Source organism: Quercus robur, chromosome 10, assembly GCF_932294415.1.
Source record: "Quercus robur chromosome 10, dhQueRobu3.1, whole genome shotgun sequence".
NCBI classification, from domain to species: domain Eukaryota; kingdom Viridiplantae; phylum Streptophyta; class Magnoliopsida; order Fagales; family Fagaceae; genus Quercus; species Quercus robur.
The window spans coordinates 12096124-12120618 of record NC_065543.1 but is presented as its reverse complement, the minus strand read 5'-3'; the positions used below and the strand labels follow the sequence as shown (position 1 = coordinate 12120618).

At 33.7% G+C, this 24495-nt stretch overlaps 1 protein-coding gene across 1 annotated transcript; it reads left to right on the top strand.

Moving 5' to 3' along the window:
- The first annotated feature begins 4505 nt into the window (after positions 1-4505).
- On the top strand, positions 4506-23553 carry LOC126702105 (uncharacterized). The gene is made up of 10 exons (XM_050400728.1): positions 4506-4860; positions 6249-6774; positions 8147-8297; positions 10977-11087; positions 13222-13717; positions 18887-19285; positions 19774-19843; positions 20610-20788; positions 22266-22332; positions 23048-23553. The coding sequence occupies exons 1-10, from the start codon at positions 4720-4722 to the stop codon at positions 23194-23196; spliced, it is 2289 nt and encodes a 762-aa protein (XP_050256685.1). The 5' UTR covers positions 4506-4719; the 3' UTR covers positions 23197-23553.
- The last annotated feature ends 942 nt before the right edge of the window (positions 23554-24495 follow it).

Below are 24495 nucleotides of genomic sequence, written 5' to 3'. Positions count from 1 at the left end.
TGTCAGAATAAATCTAATATAGTTTATTTATTTATAAATTTAAATTAAGGTTTGTGTTGATGTTACATTAATCTTTTTAATTATGGGATTTAATGGATTCATTAATCGCTTTAATTGTCAAATTATTTATTACAAGAGTAACTAATGTGATAAATTCAAGTATAAGAGATGATTTGGTTAAAATTATCAAAAATGAAAAAATTTAAATGTACAAAAGTTAAAGAAATCAAGAATCTTTGTAGCTCCAATGACATTTTTTGGTGTTTTCAGATTTCAATTAAAATATCTGTGGTTCAAAACTTAAAATATTCCCTCGCCATTTATGGAATTATAAGAAAAAAAATGAAGAGTTAAAAAAAAATTTATTCATTATTGTAATAACTAACAAGTGAGTTAAATTTAAATTATACATATGTAAACCTCAATTTAGTTTCTCTTTCTAAGGTGTTGTAACCTAGTTAGGTTACTTTTTTTTTTCTCCCTTCATAATGTGATAATTATAGTGATGGGGATAATGAATTTCAACTATGGACTTCTTTATTGGAAACACAGACATCAAAGGTGTTTCAGCTACAAAGATCTTGACTAATAGGTGCTTAATTTTTTTTTTTTTATATAGAAGAGATAGTTGCTTAATTAAATTCAATAATGTGGATGTATTAATCAACACATCGCATTTTTTGTATTAAAAAAAACAATTAAATTTAGAAAATGTGGTGAATTAGTCAATGCACTAAGAGAGGATCCTGAAGGGTTTTACTCTAACAAATATGCAAAGTAATTTAAAAAAACAAACACACAATAGCAAGCACTCAAATGCAAAAATACACTAAATACACATGAGATCATGCGCAAATGGTACTTACTCCATGTGGTTTGGACTTTTTATGATTTAGTCCATAAGATTTCACTTGTTACATTTATATTGTTAAAATTAGGACTAAAATAAAATTGATATAGCCTTGTCACAATTTTAGTCTACTAAGGGTCTGTTCAGTTGGATAAAAATAGGGAGAACATAAAAAAGGGGAGAGAAAAATGGTTTGGGGAATTGTTTGGTTATGGTGAAAATTTTGAGAAATTTTGATGAGGCCTACATATTTTATTTCAAAACCCACCAAAATGTTTTCTCTCCGATTTTGAGGTAAAACTTGGATGATTTTGGCGCAACCAAGTAAGTGTTTGGATCATCAATTTCCATAACTCATAACTTTGTTTCCATAACTCATAACTCAAAAATTGTGAGACCCATAGCTAGAAGTCTGTTTGGCACCACCATAACTCTGTTTCCATCACTCAATTATCTGAATTTTTAGTGATGAGTTATGGAAACTGAAAACACCTTTTAAGTGTTTTCAGTTTCCATAACTCATAACTAAATGACATTTTTGTAATTAAACACACATAGGGACCCATTAGTCATAACTCAGCCGCACCTTTTGACCAATCTACTTTTTTTTTTCCCTTTCTTCTCTCGGGTTCGATCTCAGGTGTCTTCCTTTTCTTTTTTTTCCTTTCTTCTCCTGGTCAGGTGTCTTCCTTTTCTTTTCTTTTTTTCTTCTTCTTCTTCTTCTTCTTCTTCTTCTTTTTTCACTGGGTTTGGTGATCTGGTTTTTTTTTTTTTTGGTTCGAGTTTCTTGGTACTGGGGAAAAAAAAAAAAACAGCACCGAGTGATAAGTATAGGGCCCACAAACAGTGTGAAAAATATTGAGTGATGACAAATGAGTAATGGTGTCAAACGGGTGTGGTATTTTAAAGTGATAAAGGATCAATGATGAAAATCAATTGATGAAAATTGAGTGACGAAAATTAAGTGACAGAAATTGAGTGATGAAAAAAAGTCATCCAAACAGCCCCTTACTTTCCTGTCCTCGTACACCTTTGTTGTAACATTGAACGTCTCTGTCTCTTTAATTTTTTTATCCTTCTTTTCGTCATTTTCTTTCTTTGTTGGTTTGTTGACTTTGTTCTTTTCCTATTCTTTCTCTCTTTTTCCCCTAATACTGTTTTCTTTTTTCTTCTTTTGGTTGATGTCGTCTACTTTTTTTTTCCCTTTGTTTTTTTTTCTTTCTTTTTATGCTTATTCAGAATCAATCTTTTTGTGCTTTTCTTCTTCTTCTTTTTTCCCCATTGTTTTATAAAAAAATGTAATAAATATAATAACAAAGAGAGAAAAAATATAATATGTATAATGTTTTAATTTTTATAAAATGTTATTTTATTAATTTTAATTAATAAATAAGTATTATTTTATTATTCTTATATGTAATAAAATAAGGACTTAAGAATAAATTTACACAAACTACATTTTCTATCCTCCTATTTTTCTTCTCAACCAAAAAAATGAGTTTTCCATCCCTCCCATTTTACACTCTTCAAACCAAACAACATGAAAGAAAAATAAAATATTTTCTATCCCCTCACTTTTCCACTCTCTTCTCATTTTTTATCCCCCACTTTTCTATCTCTCCAACTAAACAGGCCTTAAGTTTAATTTACTACATGATTCTTTAAAAAAAAAAAATTATTTAGTACATATAGTGATACAATTAGGTTGACATCCAAAAGAGGGGTCAAGTTTTTTTTTTTGGAAACTAAAAGAGGGATTAAGTGATGCGTGTGTGAAATATAAAAAGGCTTCTATCAAACGTATGCTGCAAGATTATCCTAAATTACCCATTAGTTCACAATTGATTACCTCTCATCATAAAGAACCCCCCCTCCCATTTTGATCGTCTAATCATTATTTGTTTAACAGTTCCAATATAATTCCCACTTTTTTCAGTTTATTCATAAAAAAAAATTAGTTAATAAGAAATAAGAATATATATATATATATATATATATAAGTAAATTAGAAATTGGTTGACATGTCCCGGAATTTAGTCCAAGATGAAACGAATGGGTTTCTTGTTCTAATTTATATTTAGCCCACGAAATTTCATTTGTTACATTTATATTATTAAAATTTGGTCTAAAATGAAATTGATATGGCCTTGCCACCATTTTAGTATGCTAAGTTTCAGTTACTACATTATTTTAAAATATAAAAGATTCATTTAGTATCCCTAAAGTTTCTATTAAAAAATGTCTTGCGTATATGAAATTAAAAAAGGCATTGCTCAAACTTATGCTGCAATATTATCCTAAACTACCATTACTCCATAATAGGTAGATGAGTCTAGCATATTGTAAAAAAAAAAAAAAAAAAAAAAAAAGTTAGATGTAAAATAAAAATGGTTAGTATCAATGTTGTGAATTTCATTTCGGTACCGTTTTAGTTTGTATATTAGAATAAAATATTTTGGAACCAATTAATTCCATTACCACTTATATATATACAAAAGCAAACTTGAATTACCAATCAAAATTGGCCAAAATAACTCAAAATTTTGTTCAAGATGGAATGAATGGGTTTCTTATTATGGTTTGCTTACTAGTATGATATTTATCAGTTATTCCAATTGGAATGGGACATAATCCATAACTACGATTTACCACCAGTCAATTATGATTAAATATTAACGTTTTCCCATTAAAAAAAGAAAACAGTAACATATGCCTTAAGGGTATTTGTTAGTAAACAATTTTAAAAAAGTTTTTATGGAAAAGAGAAAAAAAAAGTTATGACAGCTTTTTCTATTTATTATAAAAGAGGTGTTAAACCTTCCCTAAAATAACTTGTTAATAATTGCCCTAAAAGCACCCTTAATAGGCATTTGTTAGTGAACAATTTAAAAAAAGTTTTTATGGGAGAAGGAAAAAAAAAAGAAGTTATGACAACTTTTTATATTTATCATAAAAGAGGTGTTAAACATTCCCCAAAATAGTTTGTTAATAATTGCCCTAAAAGCACCCTTAATAAATTGGATTTTTATTATGAAAAAAAAAAAAATTTACATGCTTAAATAATTTATATTTTTCAAACTAGACTAAAATACAAAACTCACTTTCTAAGTTTCTTTAGAATTCATTTAAGTTCTTTAACTTTATTTTCATTTATTTCAGTTTTTTAAATTTCAGATTTATTCAATTAAGTCATTTCCATTAACTTTTGTTAAAATTTTTTGGAAAAAAAATATGGAAAACATTATTTAATCAATAATTGAATTTTTTAATTAAAAAACTTGAAGAAAAATTAAAAAAATTGGAAAATTAACCACAACTCATAACAAAAATCGATGAAAAACTTTTAATTAAATAAATTTGAAAATTAAAGCATTGAAATGAATAGACTAAAATAAATTTTAATGAAATATAGATGATAAGTTTTGCATTTTAACTTTCAAATAATTTTGATTAAAAAAAAAAACTTGCAAGAAGAATTAATTAATGTTCACGTTCTTCTCACTCTCTCTCTCTCTCTTCAAAAAAAAAACGTACGGGTAGTTAAATCAATATTGGGAAATGGAAATCTGAAAAAATTAAAAAAGGGGGCCCCGCCAAAGACGCAGAAAGCCTGCAAAGTGAAAAGTGGAAGCGAACAATATTCCTGTATGGGGTTGGTTTTTTTATTTAAATCTCGAAAGTCCAATTAAATTCACACTACTATGGTCTTCTCTATTCATAATAAATAGACTGCCACTAGTCTCAGTCTCACACACACACACACTGTGAGGAAAAAAAAATCACTCTCTCACTCTCTCACTCACTATCTCACACTACTACGACTATAACAAATTTCAAGCCCTAGAAAACTTTGAATTTGGCGGAGAGAGATGGGAAAATTGGAAGAAGCGTGTCCAACAGAGGATGCGGTCATGGCATTGTTGGAATATCTGGTTTCCCCAATGCTTCCGTCGGCTAAATCTATTAACCAAACTCCTTCACTTCCTCAGCAACAATCTGTCGCCAAACAGGTCTCCAATTCTTCTTCTTCTTCACTATTTCGCCTTTCTTGTTCACACGCACAATAACACAAACACTTGGTGTGCCCTTTTTATGTATTCTATTTCTATATGTCTATGTTTATTAACATTTACACTTCGTTTTGGGAGTTTAATAAAGAAATGTAGCGAGTAAATCATAAAGTAATGAAAATGAATGGAATGTAGTTAAAAAACCTTGTTTGGAGGTAACTAAACTTGTCTGGGAGTAACGTAAAAGGTACGGATGGAATCGTTTTATTACAATATTACTATTTTACCTATATTTTTAAATAATTTTTTATATATATAAGGGTATTTTGGAAATTTTTGTGAAATTTTTGTTAAACCCAATTTCATTCTAAGGTTTTGAGGGAATATAAAGTCATGATTGTTCTCTCCAACTTAAACTTTCAAAAATTAATTTGGATATAAATTTTGGAGTTAAAAGTATGGGAATTAGAGCAAATCAGTGTTTAAATTCACCATTTTTGTAACAATTTTAGCTTCTGAGACAAACGGTAGTTTTCATGGTATCAAAGCAGGTAGTCGTGATCTTGAACCTTGTCTCTAGTCTCCACTCTACATTTAATTTGAAAAGTTAAAAATCGCACATGGTGGGGCTCACTTATTAAGTTGAGTTTAGACCTATACATGAGGCAAATTATAAATGCGTACTCCTCCTCTTACATAGTAATAGTTCCCATTAATTAAATTTATGGTGGGACCCACACAATTCATGCGAGAGAGAGAGTACGCATTTGTAGTCCTCCGGGAGTATTCTATAATTTTCTCCCCATATGTGAGGATTGCGTTAGAATGATGGTCAAATGATTAAATAGAATAAGACTGGGCTTTGTAAATTTACAGTGTAGATATTGAGAATGAACTTGCCAGTCCTTGGATATATGGTTTGATGTAAGCGAATATCTGTAACAAGAATGAGTGGAAGTTCTGTACGTTGTCTATTCCAGGATCCAAACAAATCCGATCTCAACTTAATTTCACTGATTAGTTTTTTGAGAGGATTATTATTGTTGCATCCACAAGGAATGATTTTTTCAGTCCAAAAAAAAAAAAATTTAAGCAAAAGAATTGTTCTTACAGCGTATATTTCTTTCTATGGAGCCCATAAACGATATCTCCGTCCTACTATATGAAGTTAATATATTGAAGTATTTCCGACTCTAGTAGACGTAATAAAAAGGACAATTTAGCAAGTGGGCTGGTTGCTATTGCCAGGAGGCTATACGCTCTTATTACATGCCTACACCCACACTTACACCACCATTGCACACTCATACTGATGTTTTCAATTATATGTAATCCCTGCACATCCACTTGACTGCTTGTTTTTTGCTTTTAAAATCGATTTCCTATAGATGCATGCTGCTGTGTTACTGTACAACTACTACCTCAGGAAACAGAATCCACAGCTGGAAGTTTTGGGTTTTGAGGCCTTTTGCAAGTTGTCTGTAGTTCTGAAACCAACTTTGTTGGCACATATGAAGCTCATGCAAAGTTCTGATGATACTGAAATTGATGACTTGAAGAAACAGCTTTCAGAAACAGAGAAAAGAATCATGGAAGCATGTGATATATCTGCAAGTTTGGATGCATCAAAAGATGTCCCAAACATAGAAGGATGGCCAATATCCAAAGTTGCAGTGCTCTTGGTTGACTCCAATAAGGAGAACTTCTTTTTGCGATTCAGTTCCATCACGCAGGGAGTTTGGTCAGTAATTGAAAAAGACGTGGATATCTCCAACCCCACTGTAGAAGGTACGGTGGATGCAAATCAGTCGAACAAAAAGAAAAGATTCATTAGAAAACCTTCAAAAGATGAATCGAGTGTTGATGAATCTGGTTTGCTCCAGCTTGCATATGCAGCTGTTAAGGAAGCAACAGGTATGTTATCTTCCTTACATATTTTAAACAGGTAGATGAATAAATCGTAAAATTTTGACACTGCAGTGGAACATTTTTTTTTTATCTTTTGTAACCATTTTAATCGGATAATATCCCTACTGGATTCTCTTTTTTTGTTGCTTTGCCACCCGTATGTCATCTGGCTTTTCTGGTAAAACTATAAAATGACAGCAGGATTGGTTTGAAAATTGTTTCCAATCTTGGGAAAAACATGCTGATTCAGTAACATGGATGTCTCAGAATTTTATTTTGCCTTTAATGTTATTTTCCCAATATTATTTTTTAAATTGATTCTGTATACGCCTGACATGAAACATCTATATCTTCATATATTAATGAAAAGGATTTACTTATAGCAATGGTAATATTGCTATAATCCAAAATTCAAATGTTGCTGTCAATGAAAATGTGATTATTCATTATTTTTATATTTATGAACGTATGAGATTTGCCTACCCTTGTTTCCTTCCATTATGTGTGGCATGGGATTAGAACCTCACAGCCATAATCATCTCTTTGAATTATCATTTTTGGTGCTTGTAAGATCTATTATCATTCTCCAACATTGATCTTAGATTTTTACTGTGGCATTAAAAATCTTGTTTAAATCATTTTGGATGGCATTACTTGAATATTGTTGAGGCTTTGCTGGAATTTCACATTTGTGATTCTGTTGTACTTTAGGCTTTGATTATTGGTGATATTTTCATAAATATATATTGCAATTTTTTTTTTTTTTTGGGGAAAAGCATTAAATCCTATAAATTTCCTAGGGAGCAGCCTATCTAATAAGGAAATAATGGTAATTGGTCTCAGTTACATATTAATCAATTTTCAACCATTTGGTGACAGGAGGGTGGAAGTTGAAGCCAATGAGCTAAGGTGGAGGGTGAGGTTATGGGTTCAAGACCCATTGGTTGTGTGTGTTGTTACCAATCAATTAAAAAAATAAAAAAGAAGTGCAGAAGTTGAACCATTTTTAGTTTTGTAAGGATGAAGCACTTTGTTCATGTATCAATGTTTTAATGTGAAACTTGCCAAGTGTTAGAATGAGTGTTTGAACCCTGGAAACAAACCCCATAGGAGGTGTGGAATGGCATCGGGCCATTGCCTTTTTAATGTAAAATTAATGTTGGCTATTTTCCTTGCAGCTATATTTGACCAACTTAAATTAAATTTCTGCCGTGAATATAACATTTAATGGCAGTATCAATTGGCAGCCGAATCGTTTAGGAATTACCTGGCTCATAGTTAGCACTTGTTAGAGTGTATTAAAAAAACATCAGAATTTAATTTTTTTTGTTTCCAGATACTTGCAGATAATTGAATATGATTCTTGTATCTGGAACAGGTATCAATCAGACTGATCTTATGGTCTCGGAAAGGCATGCTGTATATTCTCTCAGCAAAGAAAAGACAGCTGCTCGCTTTTATATAATGCAATGCATCAAATCAGTCAATGAGGATGTTGATCGAGTTCCCATTAAAGATACCATTGACAGGTTTGGCACTAGGCAGAAACTTTTATGTGTGCATGTGTATGTATGTTGTGTCATTTTCTTCTTCCCCCCTCAATTAACTCCCGTAGGGGGTGCATTTGGAAGTATGATTGGGTCCAAACACAAACTATTGGATAAAAATGGGTTACATGTGTTCTAAAATTTCAAACTAGTTTATCAATCAATCTACCTGACACCTGTAACTGTGAACAGTAATTTATTTGCTTTTGTATCTATTTTTAATAAAAAAATGTGTGTTACAAACTAGGTTCAGAATATCCCTATAAGACAATGGAAGAGAATTGCATGGGGGCTCACATCTAGTGATTCCTTTCCATTGTTCATAGACTCTTTTTTCTTGTACATAATTTCTAGTTGTTTTGTAATCCTTCTGGCTATTTTGTGCCTTTTTGCATGAAAGTTTTTTCAATAAATTATTTACCTTTAAAAAAAAAGAGAGTGGAAGACAAGCTGTTTCTTGTTCTTATATTGTATTTCTTTGCTTGTGGAAGATAAATGTGGGAGGTTTCTGTTTTTGTGTTTCATTTTCAAATTTTGTGCCTTTGCTTTATTTCTGTTTTTTATTTTCCATTTGATTTTTACCTATCAAAAAAAAAAAAAAAAATTTTCCATTTGATTTTACTTCCTGTTCAGTTTTGTTCACAGAAATACATTTAATTATTTTATCTTAAAAGAGGAAATTAGTTAGAAAAAGCGAAGAAGCTCCACACACACTTGTAACTTTGTGTCAATCCAATTACTTATATGTGAATTACAGCTTGGAGTCTCAAATTTCAGATAAGTGGAGTTTACTCCCTGACTTGCTCTAGATCTTGAATGGTGATGAAAATAACAGTGATTGAGTTTTCTTTTTCCTGCTCCGTGAGAAAGTTGGACTTGTAAACCAATTATGAGGTGAATTGTACCCTTAAATTTATACCCCATATGGTTAGTTGATGAGAATCTTGGTATTGAGAACAGTGTATTCTAAAATGATAGCAATTTTGCTTTAATGTTCAGTCAAAATGCAAACACATCTCTCCAGGGTTTCAATTCTTCCTTATAACTCCTTAAGACTTTCATATTTGTGAAGTTGATCTGTATATTAAAATTCAGTCAGTTTGAGTGATCACATGTGTTCAAGTGCACACATGCTTATTATATAAAATTCATTTTAATTTTTTTTATGAAAATTACTTAAAATTTTAAAAAATTTAAATTTAATCAAAACATATATAAATTATTATTATTTTAAAAAAATTGAGTTGATGTTGTATTAAGATGTAAAATTAAGATGAAAAGTGAAAACTCAACCAATGTTAGGTAATCCTCTCTGATTTGCCACCTCCAACCTGATATTGATGGAATCCACATCCGCATTCGTCATCCACCGAATCTTGTAGTTTTCAGACAACACCTTGCAATTCTCAAACATAGTTGGTTCGGTATGGTTATGAACCAGGCTTATACTAGCCGATATAATACAGAATCAAGGGCGAGGATGATGTGGGCAAAATTGGAGCAATGGGACGGTTCCACACGATGAGGACTTTGATATGGTCCCAGGTGACGTGTTTCCTTAAATGTACAACAAAGCTGGCATTCTTGTAGGTGTTTAGGACATTGTTGGAGACGATGAAGCTAGTGGCGAGCACAATAACACACTTGTATAGACCCTTAATCTTAATGTCTCTTAATAGAACTAGGAGTCCTACTTTGACTAGTAAACCAATCCTTAAATGAATCAAATCAAAGGCCACACATAAAGACCCATAAACTAGCTAAGACTTTTTAATATAAAACCCATGGCCCATACCCAACAATTGTAGAGATACTAAAATACCCTTGACTCTAGAATAACCAGATGAAACATAAAAACCTAATTAACAACAATGCACACTTTTTTTTTTTTTTTTTTTTTAATTTATTTTTTTTACAAGTGACATCCATGCACACATATTCTGGGGCTTTGCCTTAACCTTTGCTTCTGAAGGGAATATTGTTTCTCTAACTGTACTCTATGGTTGCACTGTCACCTTTCTAGCTGTCAAAGAATTTCTCTTCTATTTACAATGTTTTTGCATCTGTCTTGCAAGACTAGGGTAACTATAAATGTTGTGTCTATTACTATCTTCTTTATTATCACAACACAAAAGTTTTATGCTTGCATCTTTGCAACAGTAGTTGATGGCATAAACTGTTGATTTTCCTCACCTTTTGGATTGCAATGCAACATATGCTCAGGGTGGAATTACTTTCTTTGATGAAATTTCTTGATATATGTTACTTTAAGTTTAATGTGGATAATTAACTTGACTGTTAAATGATACTGAGAAGAAAATGACAAAGATGGGTAAATTAAGGGTTTATTTTATTTTATATATATTTTTTATATGATTTCGTTTGGTTGTTTTAGAGAGAAACTGTTCTTTCTGTATTTACTGAATAATTGAGACGCAGCTATGTAGGTTCCATTTATTGAAGGAAACACCAAATTTGATGCTTCTGCTTCAAGATAGAATATACGCTTTATGCTTAAAAATTTCTCATTATATAAACTGCTCTTTCTTGATCAACTGTTGATTTTGTTGTTTGACCTGAAATGTTTTTTTGTTAGGTACTTAATAACATAATCCACTATATATTTTCTGAATGAGCCTTTTTTTCTTGCTATTTAAATAGCTTGCAGGGAACTCTGGTCAGAAAAAGTTCCAGCAGATGGATGGTTACCCCGGCTGTTGAGTACTTCCATGTGCGTCCTTATGCTAGGATAGTGTCAACATGGCTTTCAAGGTGCACCTACTTTTTTTTCAGTCAAATTACCTTCATTATGGTTTATAATTTGAAAAGAAATGTTTTAGCTGCATGAAGTAGTTTCTAGTAAAGATTGTATCTCTTGGTTGTGGATTTGCTAGGGGTTCAGACTCACTTGAACGCTTGATGTCAAGATTTGGTGCTGTTGCATTTATAAAATTATGAACTTTTCATTTTGGATCTTCAAAAAATTTAACCCTTCATTGAAAAATCTTGGATAAGATAAATACTGTCTGATGCAGATGTCATATGTGTGTTAATTTTTTTTATTACAGAAGCACACATGGCATATTTTTAATATGACTACATCAACAAGAACTGTTCATTATGCATACTGTGTTTATTTGCCGACACACCGAGTGCCCTATGAGATGAATGCATTTTTGTTCATAAGTAAACTCACTTTATTAAACCAAGGGGATAGTTCAAATACTCAGGATGTTTATTCAACTATTCCTAACTAATTACAATCTGAAATTCAAAAGATGTAGAAATTCTATAAAGGACAAATGCAGGGATGCTGTGCAAAGCATTCATCCAATCATACAATGATCTTAACAAAGACTATTTAATAATACGATGAGGATGTTCAATGCCATCAAAGGTTCTACTATTACTTTCTTGCCAAATTATCTGCAATGTGGACTATGGAATAGCCTTTATTTTTGACCACCTGTGATGATGAAATCTTTCCTTGCCAGCATCTGAATCAATATCTTTGTCATAACCCAAGATACTCCCAATAATTCTAATAAAAAAGACCAATAGTCTTTGGCCACTGAAAAATGAAGTAAAAGAAGCTCAGTTGTCCCCCACTATTCTTGCACATACAACACCACTATACTTCCCCTGTAAGATGCATTTGTTCATCAATCTGAAATTTTAGTCACATAATCATTTCTACTTATCATTAAAAACAGTGGTCACAGAGAAATGTCTTGGATTTCTTAGAACTCGAATTGTGAATTTTTTTTACTTTTTTAGTAATCCTTGTGCTTAGTTTGTTTTTAATTGAAACGAAGAAGACTGCTCAGTCACAAAAGTTTATTTCAGTTAATCATTGACTGAGGTTGCCCAATAAGAAGAATTCTTTATGGTTCAGACATGAGGAGCCTGAATAGTAGGACGAATTAGTTTTCTGAACTTGTATAGCTGGACTGCATGGAAATGGCTTTCTAGTTCTATCAACAGAAAATAATTCTATCTTTTTGTGTTGAATGGAGAGTCAATCTCATGGTAAAGAATTGGTAGTTCAACTCTAAAGGTGAAGAGTGCCATGCCATTTAAAATCAGTTGTAATTCCTTATTTGGTGGAATGAAATTTCAACGTGGCTCCATGTACACCCTCTGACTTATGAAAACTAAATCTGAATCACAAAATGGACCCTCTCTATTTTGAGGCAAATGTATAGGATCTTGATCCTCTATCAATACCACTCCTGACTTTATTTCTATGCTTGCATCTTTTATAAAGTTTATGTGAGTGCTAGATATGCCCTTGTACTTTTTTCCCCCTGGTGGGGGGGGGGGGGGGGTTATTTTCTTTTTTACCTCCTATTTAATTTAGATGTGATGCAGGATCTTGTATCTACTGTAATTTAGATTTTCAATGTAGAGTTGATGGGACTTCATTCAAAGTCATTTTCTTTCATTCTTTATTTGACTGGAAACATGCATGTCTAAGTCTACATTATGATTCTTCTCTGGATTTCATTGCTCTTTTTTTTTTTTTGACTGATTGTTAATTGCTGTGAGGATGCATTATAATCATCTTGTGTGTTGATGCTTTGAGCGTTTTGTAAAATTTTTATTACTCTTTAAGAAATATGACACTTTAAGAAATATGACACTTTCAAGCTTTTTGATGAATTCTTTACCTTAGCTGATTAGCTGTGGTCCTTCTTGGTGTTTGTACAGCCTGTATTTTATTCTTAGATTTACTTCTCAGGTTTCTAGTACTGGTTTATTACCAGCCAGTTAACACTTGGGGAGGTTGAAGGGTGTGGCTTTCATCATTTCTTGTATAGTCAGTGGGTTATGCCCTTGTGCTCTTTTATTTTTGTTTTCATTTCATTCATTTACTTACCAAAAAAGATGGAAAAACATTCTGCAGGGAAGTTTCCTCAGATAGTTTGCCAGTTTTAAGGGAGGGAGTGAGAAATTCAATTGTGAACAGCCACGAGAGGACAGAGAGACCTTGCACTCCAGAAATTCATAAAACGCAAGATAGATCTCCTGTAAGTGATGGATTAGTAGGGGGTTTTGGCAACAATACAAGGAGTGTTAATACCGAATCACTCAGGCAGAAGAATAATAATGGAAGTTGCATGATTGGGTTGTCTGGTTCTCTTACTGGGCCTCAAAGTAGAGATGAGGATGAGCGTTTCATGGTTACCTCCCAGAATGGAGAGCAGTTCAAGAATATAGCAAATACTATCCAGGTTGTGTCTCGAGAAGAAAATAGGGATGTGGATTTTTCTTTCATGGTTCCCTCCCAGAATGGAGGCAAATGCGAAAATATAGCAAATACTATGCAAGTTCACAATCAACAAGAAAAGAGGACTAATTGTGTGGAAGATGATTCGAATGGCTCACCTAGTATTGTCAAGGTTCAGTCACTTTATCCACTTAAGTTACAGCCTTTTTCATTTTTTCTTTAAATAAAATTTATTATGTTATGTTTTTCTCATTCTTGTCTACCATCCATAACTCCTGTTGACTTTTTGTTTGTGGAGCCACAAGTGCATAACTGCTTATCAAACATAGCCACTGATTATCATAAGTCAACCTTAGGTTGAATGTGTTTAGTAACCTGAAGTTACCTAAATATTAAACCAAGTGACTTGCAAAAATTAGCTGACGATTCTTAAAACTGCTTATCAGACATAGATACTCCTCCTTCACTTTTGGGCCTAAACTGCCTTATTAATTGGGGCTCAATACATGGGAAATTTTTAATTGGTGGTAAGAATAAGATGGAGATAGGGTTTGAACTCAAGACTTCATGCTTTGATACAATGATAAATAACCTATTGTTCCAAAAGTGTAAGCTAATGTGAAACTGTAAATTTTGTCATTTCATTTTACTACTTTTTTTTATTTGAATGAAATATGAAATTATAAATGCCAAAGTTAAAGTTAAAAGTGAAATGTATTATGTAAGGAAGCTCCTTGTGACCCAAGTAGATTTCTAGTATAGAGCTTCAGATTGTTATGACTAAATTGAGAATACATGTTAAAGAATCTATTTTTTGATGTGCAAACGTGAAGAAAATTTTGTTGTTTGTACTTTTATTGTTCAATTGGATTTGCATTTTAAGTTTTGTATTTAATTTAATTTAATTTTTTATAGTCAAGATTATTTTTTTAATTAAAAAAATTTGGATTTTCCAAGTCAATTAGACTTATGGTTTCCTAAGTAAACTAATTTAGGGTTTACTTTTAATAGTCTTTATAAGTGTGCTAATGTACTCCTACAAAAACACTTTATAGTTTGATTTACTAATAAAATCTCCCTTCGGATTTTCTAATGGTTTGGTTTTGACTTTAGCCAACCTTAGAAGTTGACTCCTAGAGCCTAGGTTATCTATTTCTTTAGTTTTATTGTTGCATCATTTTTGTCTTTTCTTGTATCAAACTTGTTATCCAAGCTAAATTCGATCCTATTTGAATCATCTTTGTGGGTCATAAATCAAAATCCACCGTACCAACTACGCTACCAACCACCAAAAAAAAAAAAAACCCTAGAACTGTTAGACCATGGACCTTTTTTGTTTTTGAGAGATTGTTTTTAACCTATGATGTTCATTCTTGATGATTGCTTTTAATTATCAAATCAAAACACCAATTGATTTTTAGTGTAAGTGGAGATTAAACCTTATATCTCTTATTCGTCGACAAGAGATTTTACTAGTTGGGTTGACTAGAACTCATGTTAGATCATGGACCTTAATATGCAGAAAAATGACAATGTAAGAATTTTGTCAAGGGCCTCAAGGCCGGTGTCAAAGAAGGTGATGTGTCATCACTAAGGCCAAATAGACCCAAACAAAACCCAAAGTCAGCTATTACCATCACTTTGAAGTTCACATTGTGACCGATTGTCGCAAGATTGTCTCCTAGCAGTATCCAAAGCACCTCTCTGGTTCACGACCGGTCCTCGCGTGCTGCAACTTAAAAATTCACAGTTGCTCACTCCTTGTTGCAATGTGCGGTTGCTGAAGCCCTGTCAGGAGATTGCATCACTCATGAATTAGCTGTTGTCATGTTATGTAGCCATAGTAGAGGCCTCCCTCAACTTTTGGATCCCTAGCACTTTTTGGCCTTTCAAAATCCCATTTAAGCCAAATTGCGCCCTTGACCCAGCTAGTTTTTAAAAACCCAAGCCTTTCTTTGACTTAACCTATTAATTATTATTATTTTTTTATCTGACCCTAAAAGCCAGCCTAAATATCCTAAACTCAACCTGACCCACTAACCAAAAAGCCTTAAACTATCAAATGAGTCCAGCCTTATTATTATTATTATTTTTTTATTTTTTTATTTAAAAAAAAAAAAATCTTCAACTTGATCCAACCTGATTACAAAAAAAGAAAAAGAAAAGAAGAGATCATGCTGATCAATGCTAGCAATTTATAGTCTATCATGGAGCAAAAACTAGCAACTCTAATGTAATCTATCCAAGGCCTAACCCAAGGAACTGTAACCAATTTTTAGTCTATTACCAACTCCCTCCCTTCCCCCTCATCCACCCTCTTGATGCAGGACCATTAAGAAGTTCAGCACTATACCAGGTTTCTTGATGAATTCTTGAATAAGGAGTGATGTTTAAGAGTTTAGGTTAGAAGAGAATGAATGTTGACGGCTGTTTGGGGCTGAAACAGAGGATAAACAGAAAATAACATAAATAAAACACTAGGCAATCACCCCTAGGTCTTCCTAAGCATCACACCTCGGAAAAGTTTGCATCACACAAACAAAAGCTTAAAATAAGCTGCTGAATTTTATTAATCAAAATATTCTGCTATCACATGACCACAAAAGAGCCTTTATATAGAAGTTATAGTTATCCTTTTCCTAGTAGGACTTGGACTCTAAATAACCTATTCCTAGAATGAATAGGAATTTTTTTTTTTTTTTGATAGGTAATATGAGTATTATTAAACAAAATTGTAAAACAAAAGAAAGCAAATACAAGGTGTTCATGATGGTGAACACAAAGAAATGCAACAAACAAACAAACAGCAACAAATAAGTAAAAACTTAAAGTGCAATACTAAAAGAAGAAATAAACTCCAAGATAGTAGAACAATCCGAGAAGCCCCAACACCTAGACCAATCAAATAAAGTCTTCTGGCATAGAGCTTGTAATTGAGCCAAGGATTTCTCAGTATCCTCAAAAGAGTGCCGATTTCTTTCCATCCAAACAATCCACATCAAACAGCCAAGAACCATATTCCAAATGTCTGAATTAAATTTACCCAGCCAATAGCTCCAACAATACACCAAGCTTTCCACAGAGCCTGGCATGACCCATTGGGTCCCAAAGATTTGAAACATATAAACCCACAGAGAGTGAGCTACAGGACAATGGAGGAGGAGATGATCCACAGTTTCCTCATTCCGATGGCACATACAACACCGATTCACCAAAATGCGCCCCCTAAGCATAAGATTATCCTATGTAAGGATCTGTCCATGAACTGCTGTCCATACAAAAAATGCCACCCTCTTAGGGATCTTAGCTTTCCAAACACCCTTCCATGGAAAATTGGAGGCAGCTACACCCCTCATGTTATGGTAATAGGACCAGGTATCAAACTTGCCATTCCTGTTGAGACACCAATGAGAAGTTTCACTCCCACCACCCCTAGGGATCCGAGATTGAATGAACTCAAGGAAATCTCAAATCTCAAATTCGAAATTCTATCGTTTCCATCCTCTTAGAAGCATAATACGTCAGAAATGCAAGCTTCCTTGTCATTAAATAAAAGACTTAATAGTATGTAAACATAAAATAAGACTCATGGGCCTTCGGTACGGCCAAGGACAGCCCATTCCAGATTTCTAGAAATTACCAAATTGCCCTTATTCTAATAGACCTTAATTAAAACTGATCCAGCAGCTTCTCAACCTAAAAGACTCAATACTAATAACTAAAATGGCCTATCAAAGGTGCAAAGAAGGTCCGATATCAAAACTAGACCATAATTCTTGAATCTTTGAATATTTAATCTTTTTTTTCCTTGAGCTCTTCCTTGTCCTCATCACCTCCCCATGATGCGATACTCTCCCACATTACCACAACCAACCAATAGAAATTCATTTCTAAGATCTTAACCAACAATAGAAAACAATTCATTTTCTTGAAAAGTGTTCCCCTAGCAAAAATGTCTTATGCCGAAAGAAACAATGTCTTTATATTAAGGGATCCTTTATAAATATGAGTCTAGGAAATAAATCTGTGTACTTTGATTACTTGATGAGGACTCACAAAGCCACAAACTTAGTTGAGCATATCTTATGAGAGAAAAGAGGGAGGTGGGGGACTTGGGTTTAAATAAGGTTGAGAAAGCGTGTTTTATTGGTTGTAATTTCTAAAGGGAATCCAAAAATTTTCCATGAATCTTTTAGTGATATTGTTGGTTGAATTGAGGTTAAGTAACATGTGGGAGAGGGAGGTGTAATGCTGATTGATGTGGTGTGATGCTGGAAGCCTTGAAATTATCAGCTCTTGTCATGTCTTCTGCAAAAAACGACATAGCTTTCTGGTAATTTGAAGAGACTCAACATATGCTAATTGTTACTTGGCTCTTGTGCACAATAAATCATGCTTATGCCAAGAGCCTTGTAGCTCAATTGGCACTTCCTGGTGTTTTCAACGGAGATATCTAGGGTTCAAATCTCTCCACTCCCAACTACTAACTCAAAAAATTAAAAAAAAAAAAAAAAAAAAAATCTTGCTTATATCTTGTTCACAACCTCCTTATAATTGTTCGATATTTAGTAGGAAGTACACATCCCTGCCTTTTTTCCTTCAAATTTTTTTGTAATTGGTACATGTCCAGAGGATGTCCAGAAAGCATATATCTCCTACTAAGTTGTTTGTGTCATCCATAAAAGGGTGTCATATGATGGTGTTATGACCATTGAAAAAATCCATAGAGACAGTAGATGCAGCAAGCCATGCAACAAAGCCAGTACAGCAAGCCAAGCAGCAGCAGTAGTTGCGGATTGGATAACCAACCGGCAGTAATTGTGGATTAGGATGATTAGCTCTGCATTATTTTCAACTGCAATCAGCTTTATTTTGTTTTTAAAATTCAGATAGTAGTTGGTTCCTAAATCTCAGGATTGGATTGTGATGGGGCTATTTCATCTTGAATATTTATGTATGTTGAAAATTGTGAATGGAATTAAGCAGATAATTCCACTTCTCAAGTTTTCCTCTCCATTCTAGGAGGAGAAATGGCCTCCCTACCGTTCAACCAGCCTAACAATACTGTATAATTTCCCTGCAACCATGCTAAATTGCCTTTCCAAGCAACTGTGTTCATAACAATAGGTACAAGTATTAAGAGATTTAGCTCGTGACAAGGGTGACGATGTATAGATTTTGTAGATTGATAAATGCATATGTTATTCCTTTTAGTGTCAAGAAGCACAAATGTAGGTTCAAGATCATGTTTATGTACCTTGTATAACTATAACAAGCTTCTTTGTGCTTTCTTTGGCTTTCCTTTATAATCTATGTAATATTGTAGCCTTCATGTTGGCAGGATGATGAGATGATGGGTTTGATGACGAGTCCTTGCGTTAGTGAATGCAGAGGTAAACAGATTGCTGCTGGAAATAAAATCTGCAACAATATCTTGTCAGTTCAAGGTGGGAGAGGCGATCATGCTCTGGTTGCTTATCAATCCACCGAATTAGATATTGACAGATCGAAAAATACTAGTGTATCAAAGCAAGATGAATGGTCAGGTGCTGCTTTATTGCAAAATTCTACAGTGCCAAGGCAAGATGAATTGTCACGTGCTGCTTTGTTGCAAAATTTTATAGTGCCAAAGCAATATGAATTGTCACATGCTGCTTTATTGCCAACTGCTGTAGTGTCAAAGCAAGATGAACTGTCATGTGCTGCTTTGAGAGTTCTTCTTAGAAAAAGGGATCAACTGGTATTATTTTGATCCTTTAACTTGTTATAATAGCGATTAAGATTATTACTTGCTAAAAAAAAAGTAGTGATTAAGATTATTCATTTTCAACTATCACACTTACAGAGAGGAGAGGGAGGGACCAGTACTTTGTGAATTATTGCATATCTTCTGTATGTGATAAGGTTGGTGGTGTGATGCCCGTATGCATGCAGTGGTTTAGTACCAATTAGGTGACAAAAATCAGTGACATCTACTGAGTCTACAATGGTATTTTGTAATTTACATGATTTGAAGCTTTGTAGATTGGATGTTATCAATTAATATTGATTGGCTTTCCGTCTGTAGAGTTTTCCAAAATGACTCATTGGATGGTATTTTGCTTTTGTCACCCATACTGACATGTCATATTTGCCTTCTAGGGGTTGCTTGGTTTTGACAATAGCTTCATTCTACTTCAAAACCCTGGGAAGATTCACACTGTTTTGATTTTTTGCTTGTGTTTGCAGTCACTTCAGCAGCGGAATATAGAAGATGAGATTGCACTGTGTGATAAAAAAATCCAGAAGATTTTAAATGGTGTGATTTCCTTTAAGCTTCTTTTTTCCTCCCATTTATGTTTTGTTTTTTGCATTTGGGGCTTCATATTTTATCTAACATTTCTCAATTAAATGCTTAAAATATAAGAGAGACCCTAACTATAACAAGCACTAAAAGTTGACAGTTCTGGTGTAGTTCACTGGTTATGGGATGAAATTTGTAAGCCATATGGACTCATGGTTGTAAGTTGGAGTCACTATAGAAAATCATGACCTGGGATTTTGCATCAAGTTAAAAAGTGCCTCCCAAATGTTTTGGTGGGGAATGTTGCTTCTTTGTTATTTAGCTGGAGAAATTGGTTTGGGAACATGGTATGGATATTTGGAATATGGTGGAGGCTTGTTTGATGTGGCTGGCTGCTGGTATGGAATGAGCAGAATCAACGCAGTTTTGAAGACATGGAGAGCTCCTTGGATCAATTGAAAACAATGTCTGCTCGTACCCTTTTTGATTGGTCCCCAGGTTTGGGAGCATCTCTTTGGCATCCAAAGTCAAATCATAAAAAATATGACTTATCTTGCCTTCATATGATAAACTTGTATGAAGTTAAGATCTCAAAACAATTGAATTTTACATCAAAAGAGAAGGAAAATTCTTGTAATAAGATTTCACTCCTGCGAGCTTAGGATTCCTGGTGCTTGTATTTTCTAGAGCCTATCCTTACATCTATAAGTGACTGGGCCAACATAGCAATCAATAGAGAGACATAACCTATTCTTATGTACCGTGTTTCTTATTATAATAGGTGGTGAAGATGATTTGGCCTTGAAGATAGAATCCGTCATAGAAGGTTGTAATGATGTATGCCTAAGAAGTATTACCCAAGAAAGGACTAAGCAGCAACTCGAAGACCAGCTTTCGCCTCAAACCTTCAAGAGGAAACGATTGTCAGAGGCTGTTCTCAGTATGCAATATCCATGCCAGGCAAGTTTTATCATCAAATTCTTATATAGCTTTAAACTCTTGGGGGTTCTTCTAAATTTATCACTGAGCACTGATGTATATATGTTGTAACACCTTATAAGGGTCAATTATCTTTTTTATCATGCAAACGAATATCATTCTCAGACTTTGACATGAGTGTCAATTTGGTCTTTGGACTTTTGATTTGAACAATTAATTTGGACATTGGATTTGTAACAAATCAAATCTTTTGTTAGTATTTTCCATCAAAGCCTAACAGATTTAGTTATGCGATGTGCACATTGTAATAATGACATTTTTGAAATTATTGATAATGTGGTAGAAATCATGTGCATATCATGTCAATAAATCTTTTAGGCTTTAATGGAAGACATTAACAGAAAGTTTGATATCTCACAGACCTCTTGTCCAGGGGTTAATTGTCAATCAAAAGTCCAAGGACCAAATCAGAGTCCATGGGTGATATTTGTAGAAAACCCAAGCAAATTTGATGGAGGTTTGTCTTTAATGATATACAGATGTTTTCTTGGTTGCAAATTAATTTGTCTCGGAAAGATGAAAATGCTTTGTTACTAGCCACAATTGTTTCATTTGAGAAATAAATTTGGCTATAAAATATTTTATGGTTTGTGATTGTGTTGTCCCACTTGCCTTCCATCAACATCAAGCCATTATTGGCCAGTTAGGACTTCAGATGCAATCTATTGCAAACCTCAAAGTGTTTGCTGGACATGTATTTTTTTTACCAGATGCTGGACATGTAATTTGTTGCAACTGTTGAAACCCATCAGTCCCAAAAGCTTAAGCTGTTGGGAAATGTGCAAAATGTTCCACACACTAAACACCCTACCCTCCCAGCCGCCCCCTTCCACATGTAGGTCTGAGACTCTGAACCACTAAATGGAAATGGAAATAATAATAAAGGTAGAGCCAAAACAAAAACTTTTGGGGCTCCTAAGATTCAAACATAATACCTCCTACGCCCAAAAAAAACCCCAACAAACAATTTTCTACTTTGTCTCAAGCCAATCATCCCAAAGCTTTAAGTGTCAGAAAAGTTGGCCAGTAATGTGTGTTAAATACTAAGAGCAACAATACCAAACACAACTTTTATATCTTGTGTAGTTAAATGCCCAAGTATTGTGGATACATATAGTCTTAACAAATTGTCATATCATGCTGCAACTTCCAACAGTACCGAATTGAGAAAATGTGGATTTAAAGATGGTGGTTATGCTATATATATTTGTTTAGTCATCACATAAATTTAATATTGTGACTGATGCAATGTACTTACTAATTTGTGCCCTGGGACCGTGTGCTAGAGTGTCTTATGATCTTTACTCATTTATGAAACTATCACTCATTTTCTATACAAATTTTGGAATAAAGATGGAGATTCTAAGCATCATATTTATTATTATTATTTTTTTTTTGTATTAGATATTCTCTTATAACAACTTGTTTACTTTGGCAGGAATTGGATAGGGTGTGTAATGAGAGCAATTGGGTGTTGCCAACTTACTGTGTATTCACATCAGATGGTAAGATCATCTAAGTTAATTTTATATTCTAAATAACGGGGACCTAAAATACTTGTGATATGCTGTCAATGAAGTACTGTTGGTGTAGTTGTTTTTGTATTTCATATGAAACTGATGATTGAAAATATGTAATTTATATTCCAATTACTAGAGCATTGGATTGGTCCCTGATCATCCATCAAGTTCCTCATTAGTTTTCTAAGTTTCCAGCCTTTTCCTTTTTGTTAATTTTCTTCAAGTTTAAAACTGGCTATTCTAAATTTAGGGATGTTTACCAATCAGATTATACCATTTGCTGTTTACAAAAATGGTCCTCACAAGGATTTCTCATGTCTTGTATTTATTTTCAAAATTCCAATAAAACCTAAATTATGTCGCCTTATTATGGTATTTGCAAAATCCTAATGCATTGAAATTTGCTGCCTCATTATGCTGTATGCCATAATCCTAGAGGGAAGAGGCTAATCTTGAGAGATGATTTGAAATTCTTGATGGTTTCTGTATCAATGTGAAATTGGCCATGGATGTGAACTTTAAATATATTCTTGATAGAAAGCTTTTCTTGTAGCAGTATCTTCACTCCTACTTTTGCTGTCATTTTGAGAAACGCATCCAGTGATGTACCTTAAATCTAGAAGATGGCCATTTGAAATTTATAATGCATCTACATATCATGCATTAAAAAAGTAATTGTTACTCTGTTTGCCGTTTGTAGGTGGATACAGAGCCAACGTCACTGTAAATGGGGTGGATTTTGAATGTACAACAGGTGGTGACACGCGTTCCAATCCTCGGGAAGCAAGAGAATCAGCTGCTGCACAGATGCTGGCCAAGTTACGAGCAATGGCAAGTTCAACCCCATAGCTTTTAGGTCTTTTCAATTACAAGTAATAGTAAGGCATGTTAGCTTGAGATTCATACCATATATAAGGTTCGTTTTGAGCACTGGGATGAGGAAAGAGCACCTATGCACAGGGTTCTTATGTTACCATGTTATAGACGTCAAAAGCTCAAATCTTTGATGTCTGTGCAAACAAGATACTTAAAGTACTAACAACTTATACAATACCAATAGGTTGATTTCATTGATCGGTCCTTGTAAGATGTGGTACACAATTTCTGAGAAAGTGGCCTTAATTCTGTGTATTCCGTCCAAAGTACAGGTACTTTAACCTACAAATTAAAGGAATATAATTGAACACAAGTCAGCATTTTGGGTTTTGTTCGGATATATACGTCCTGGGTTGGTTACTTAACTGTGGAATGTAGATGGGTTCATAATTTTTCATCCCAGTCTATAACTTGTGTCAAGCTACAATAGTCTATCAATTTAACTGGTTAAGAGGTACCAATGCTTCATGTTAGCTTCATGTTATTATTGGTGAAGGTAATGTGGACCTTACATCTATGCTGGGTCCTCTGTGGTTCTTCATACCAACTGTTCCATATGTAGGAAATCTTTGTAGTGTGAATATAGATGCCATGGAAGATTTGGATGAGATGGAAGTCCACCTCAGATCAATTGACTGCAAAAGAAATTTCTGCCTTCGTCTCTCAGTAGCGTATTGCGTGCTTGTGCAATTATGCACGTGTGCCCCCAATTTTTATTATTTGAGTATTGCGTCTCTGTTTGGGTGTTTGTACACATGCCTATGACTACGATCAACTCATGGCTCTGGCAATTGATTGCTTCTACCTTTTATTCCATTCATGCCTCTGGTGTAATACACTAAGTACTAGGGCAATGCGCCGAGTGGCCCGTAAACTTAGCATATATGAATTGCATATTTGTTTTAATGCACTAAAGGATACACGCTTGGGCTGACAATACACCATTCTTTTGATGATCTTGGGTCTTATTTAATGGCTTCTCGTGCTTGGATACAATAAAAGCACAGAAGATGGCTACGTCTTTGAGGAATGAATGCATTCACAATGATAGTTTTCACGGCTTCCCATGCTTGGATACAATTAAAGCAAAGAGAATTCCCATACCTTGGAGGAATCTCAGTGCATTTACAACGCCAATTTCTTATTAACCTTTCCGAACAGCCGCCCTAATTGTGACATAAATCCCTTAAAGAAATGATCTAAAACACCATGCAGATCCATTTGCTACAAAACTGATTGGTGGGGAAACATTTCCCACGTTGAAATAATTGA

Excerpts from the sequence above, each read along its gene's own strand:
- LOC126702105 (XM_050400728.1), top strand. The coding sequence starts at position 4,720 with ATGGGAAAATTGGAAGAAGCGTGTCCAACAGAGGATGCGGTCATGGCA. Across the intron at positions 4,861-6,248 it reads AACAATCTGTCGCCAAACAG|ATGCATGCTGCTGTGTTACT; the intron begins GTCTCCAATTCT and ends GATTTCCTATAG. Across the intron at positions 8,298-10,976 it reads ATTAAAGATACCATTGACAG|CTTGCAGGGAACTCTGGTCA; the intron begins GTTTGGCACTAG and ends CTATTTAAATAG.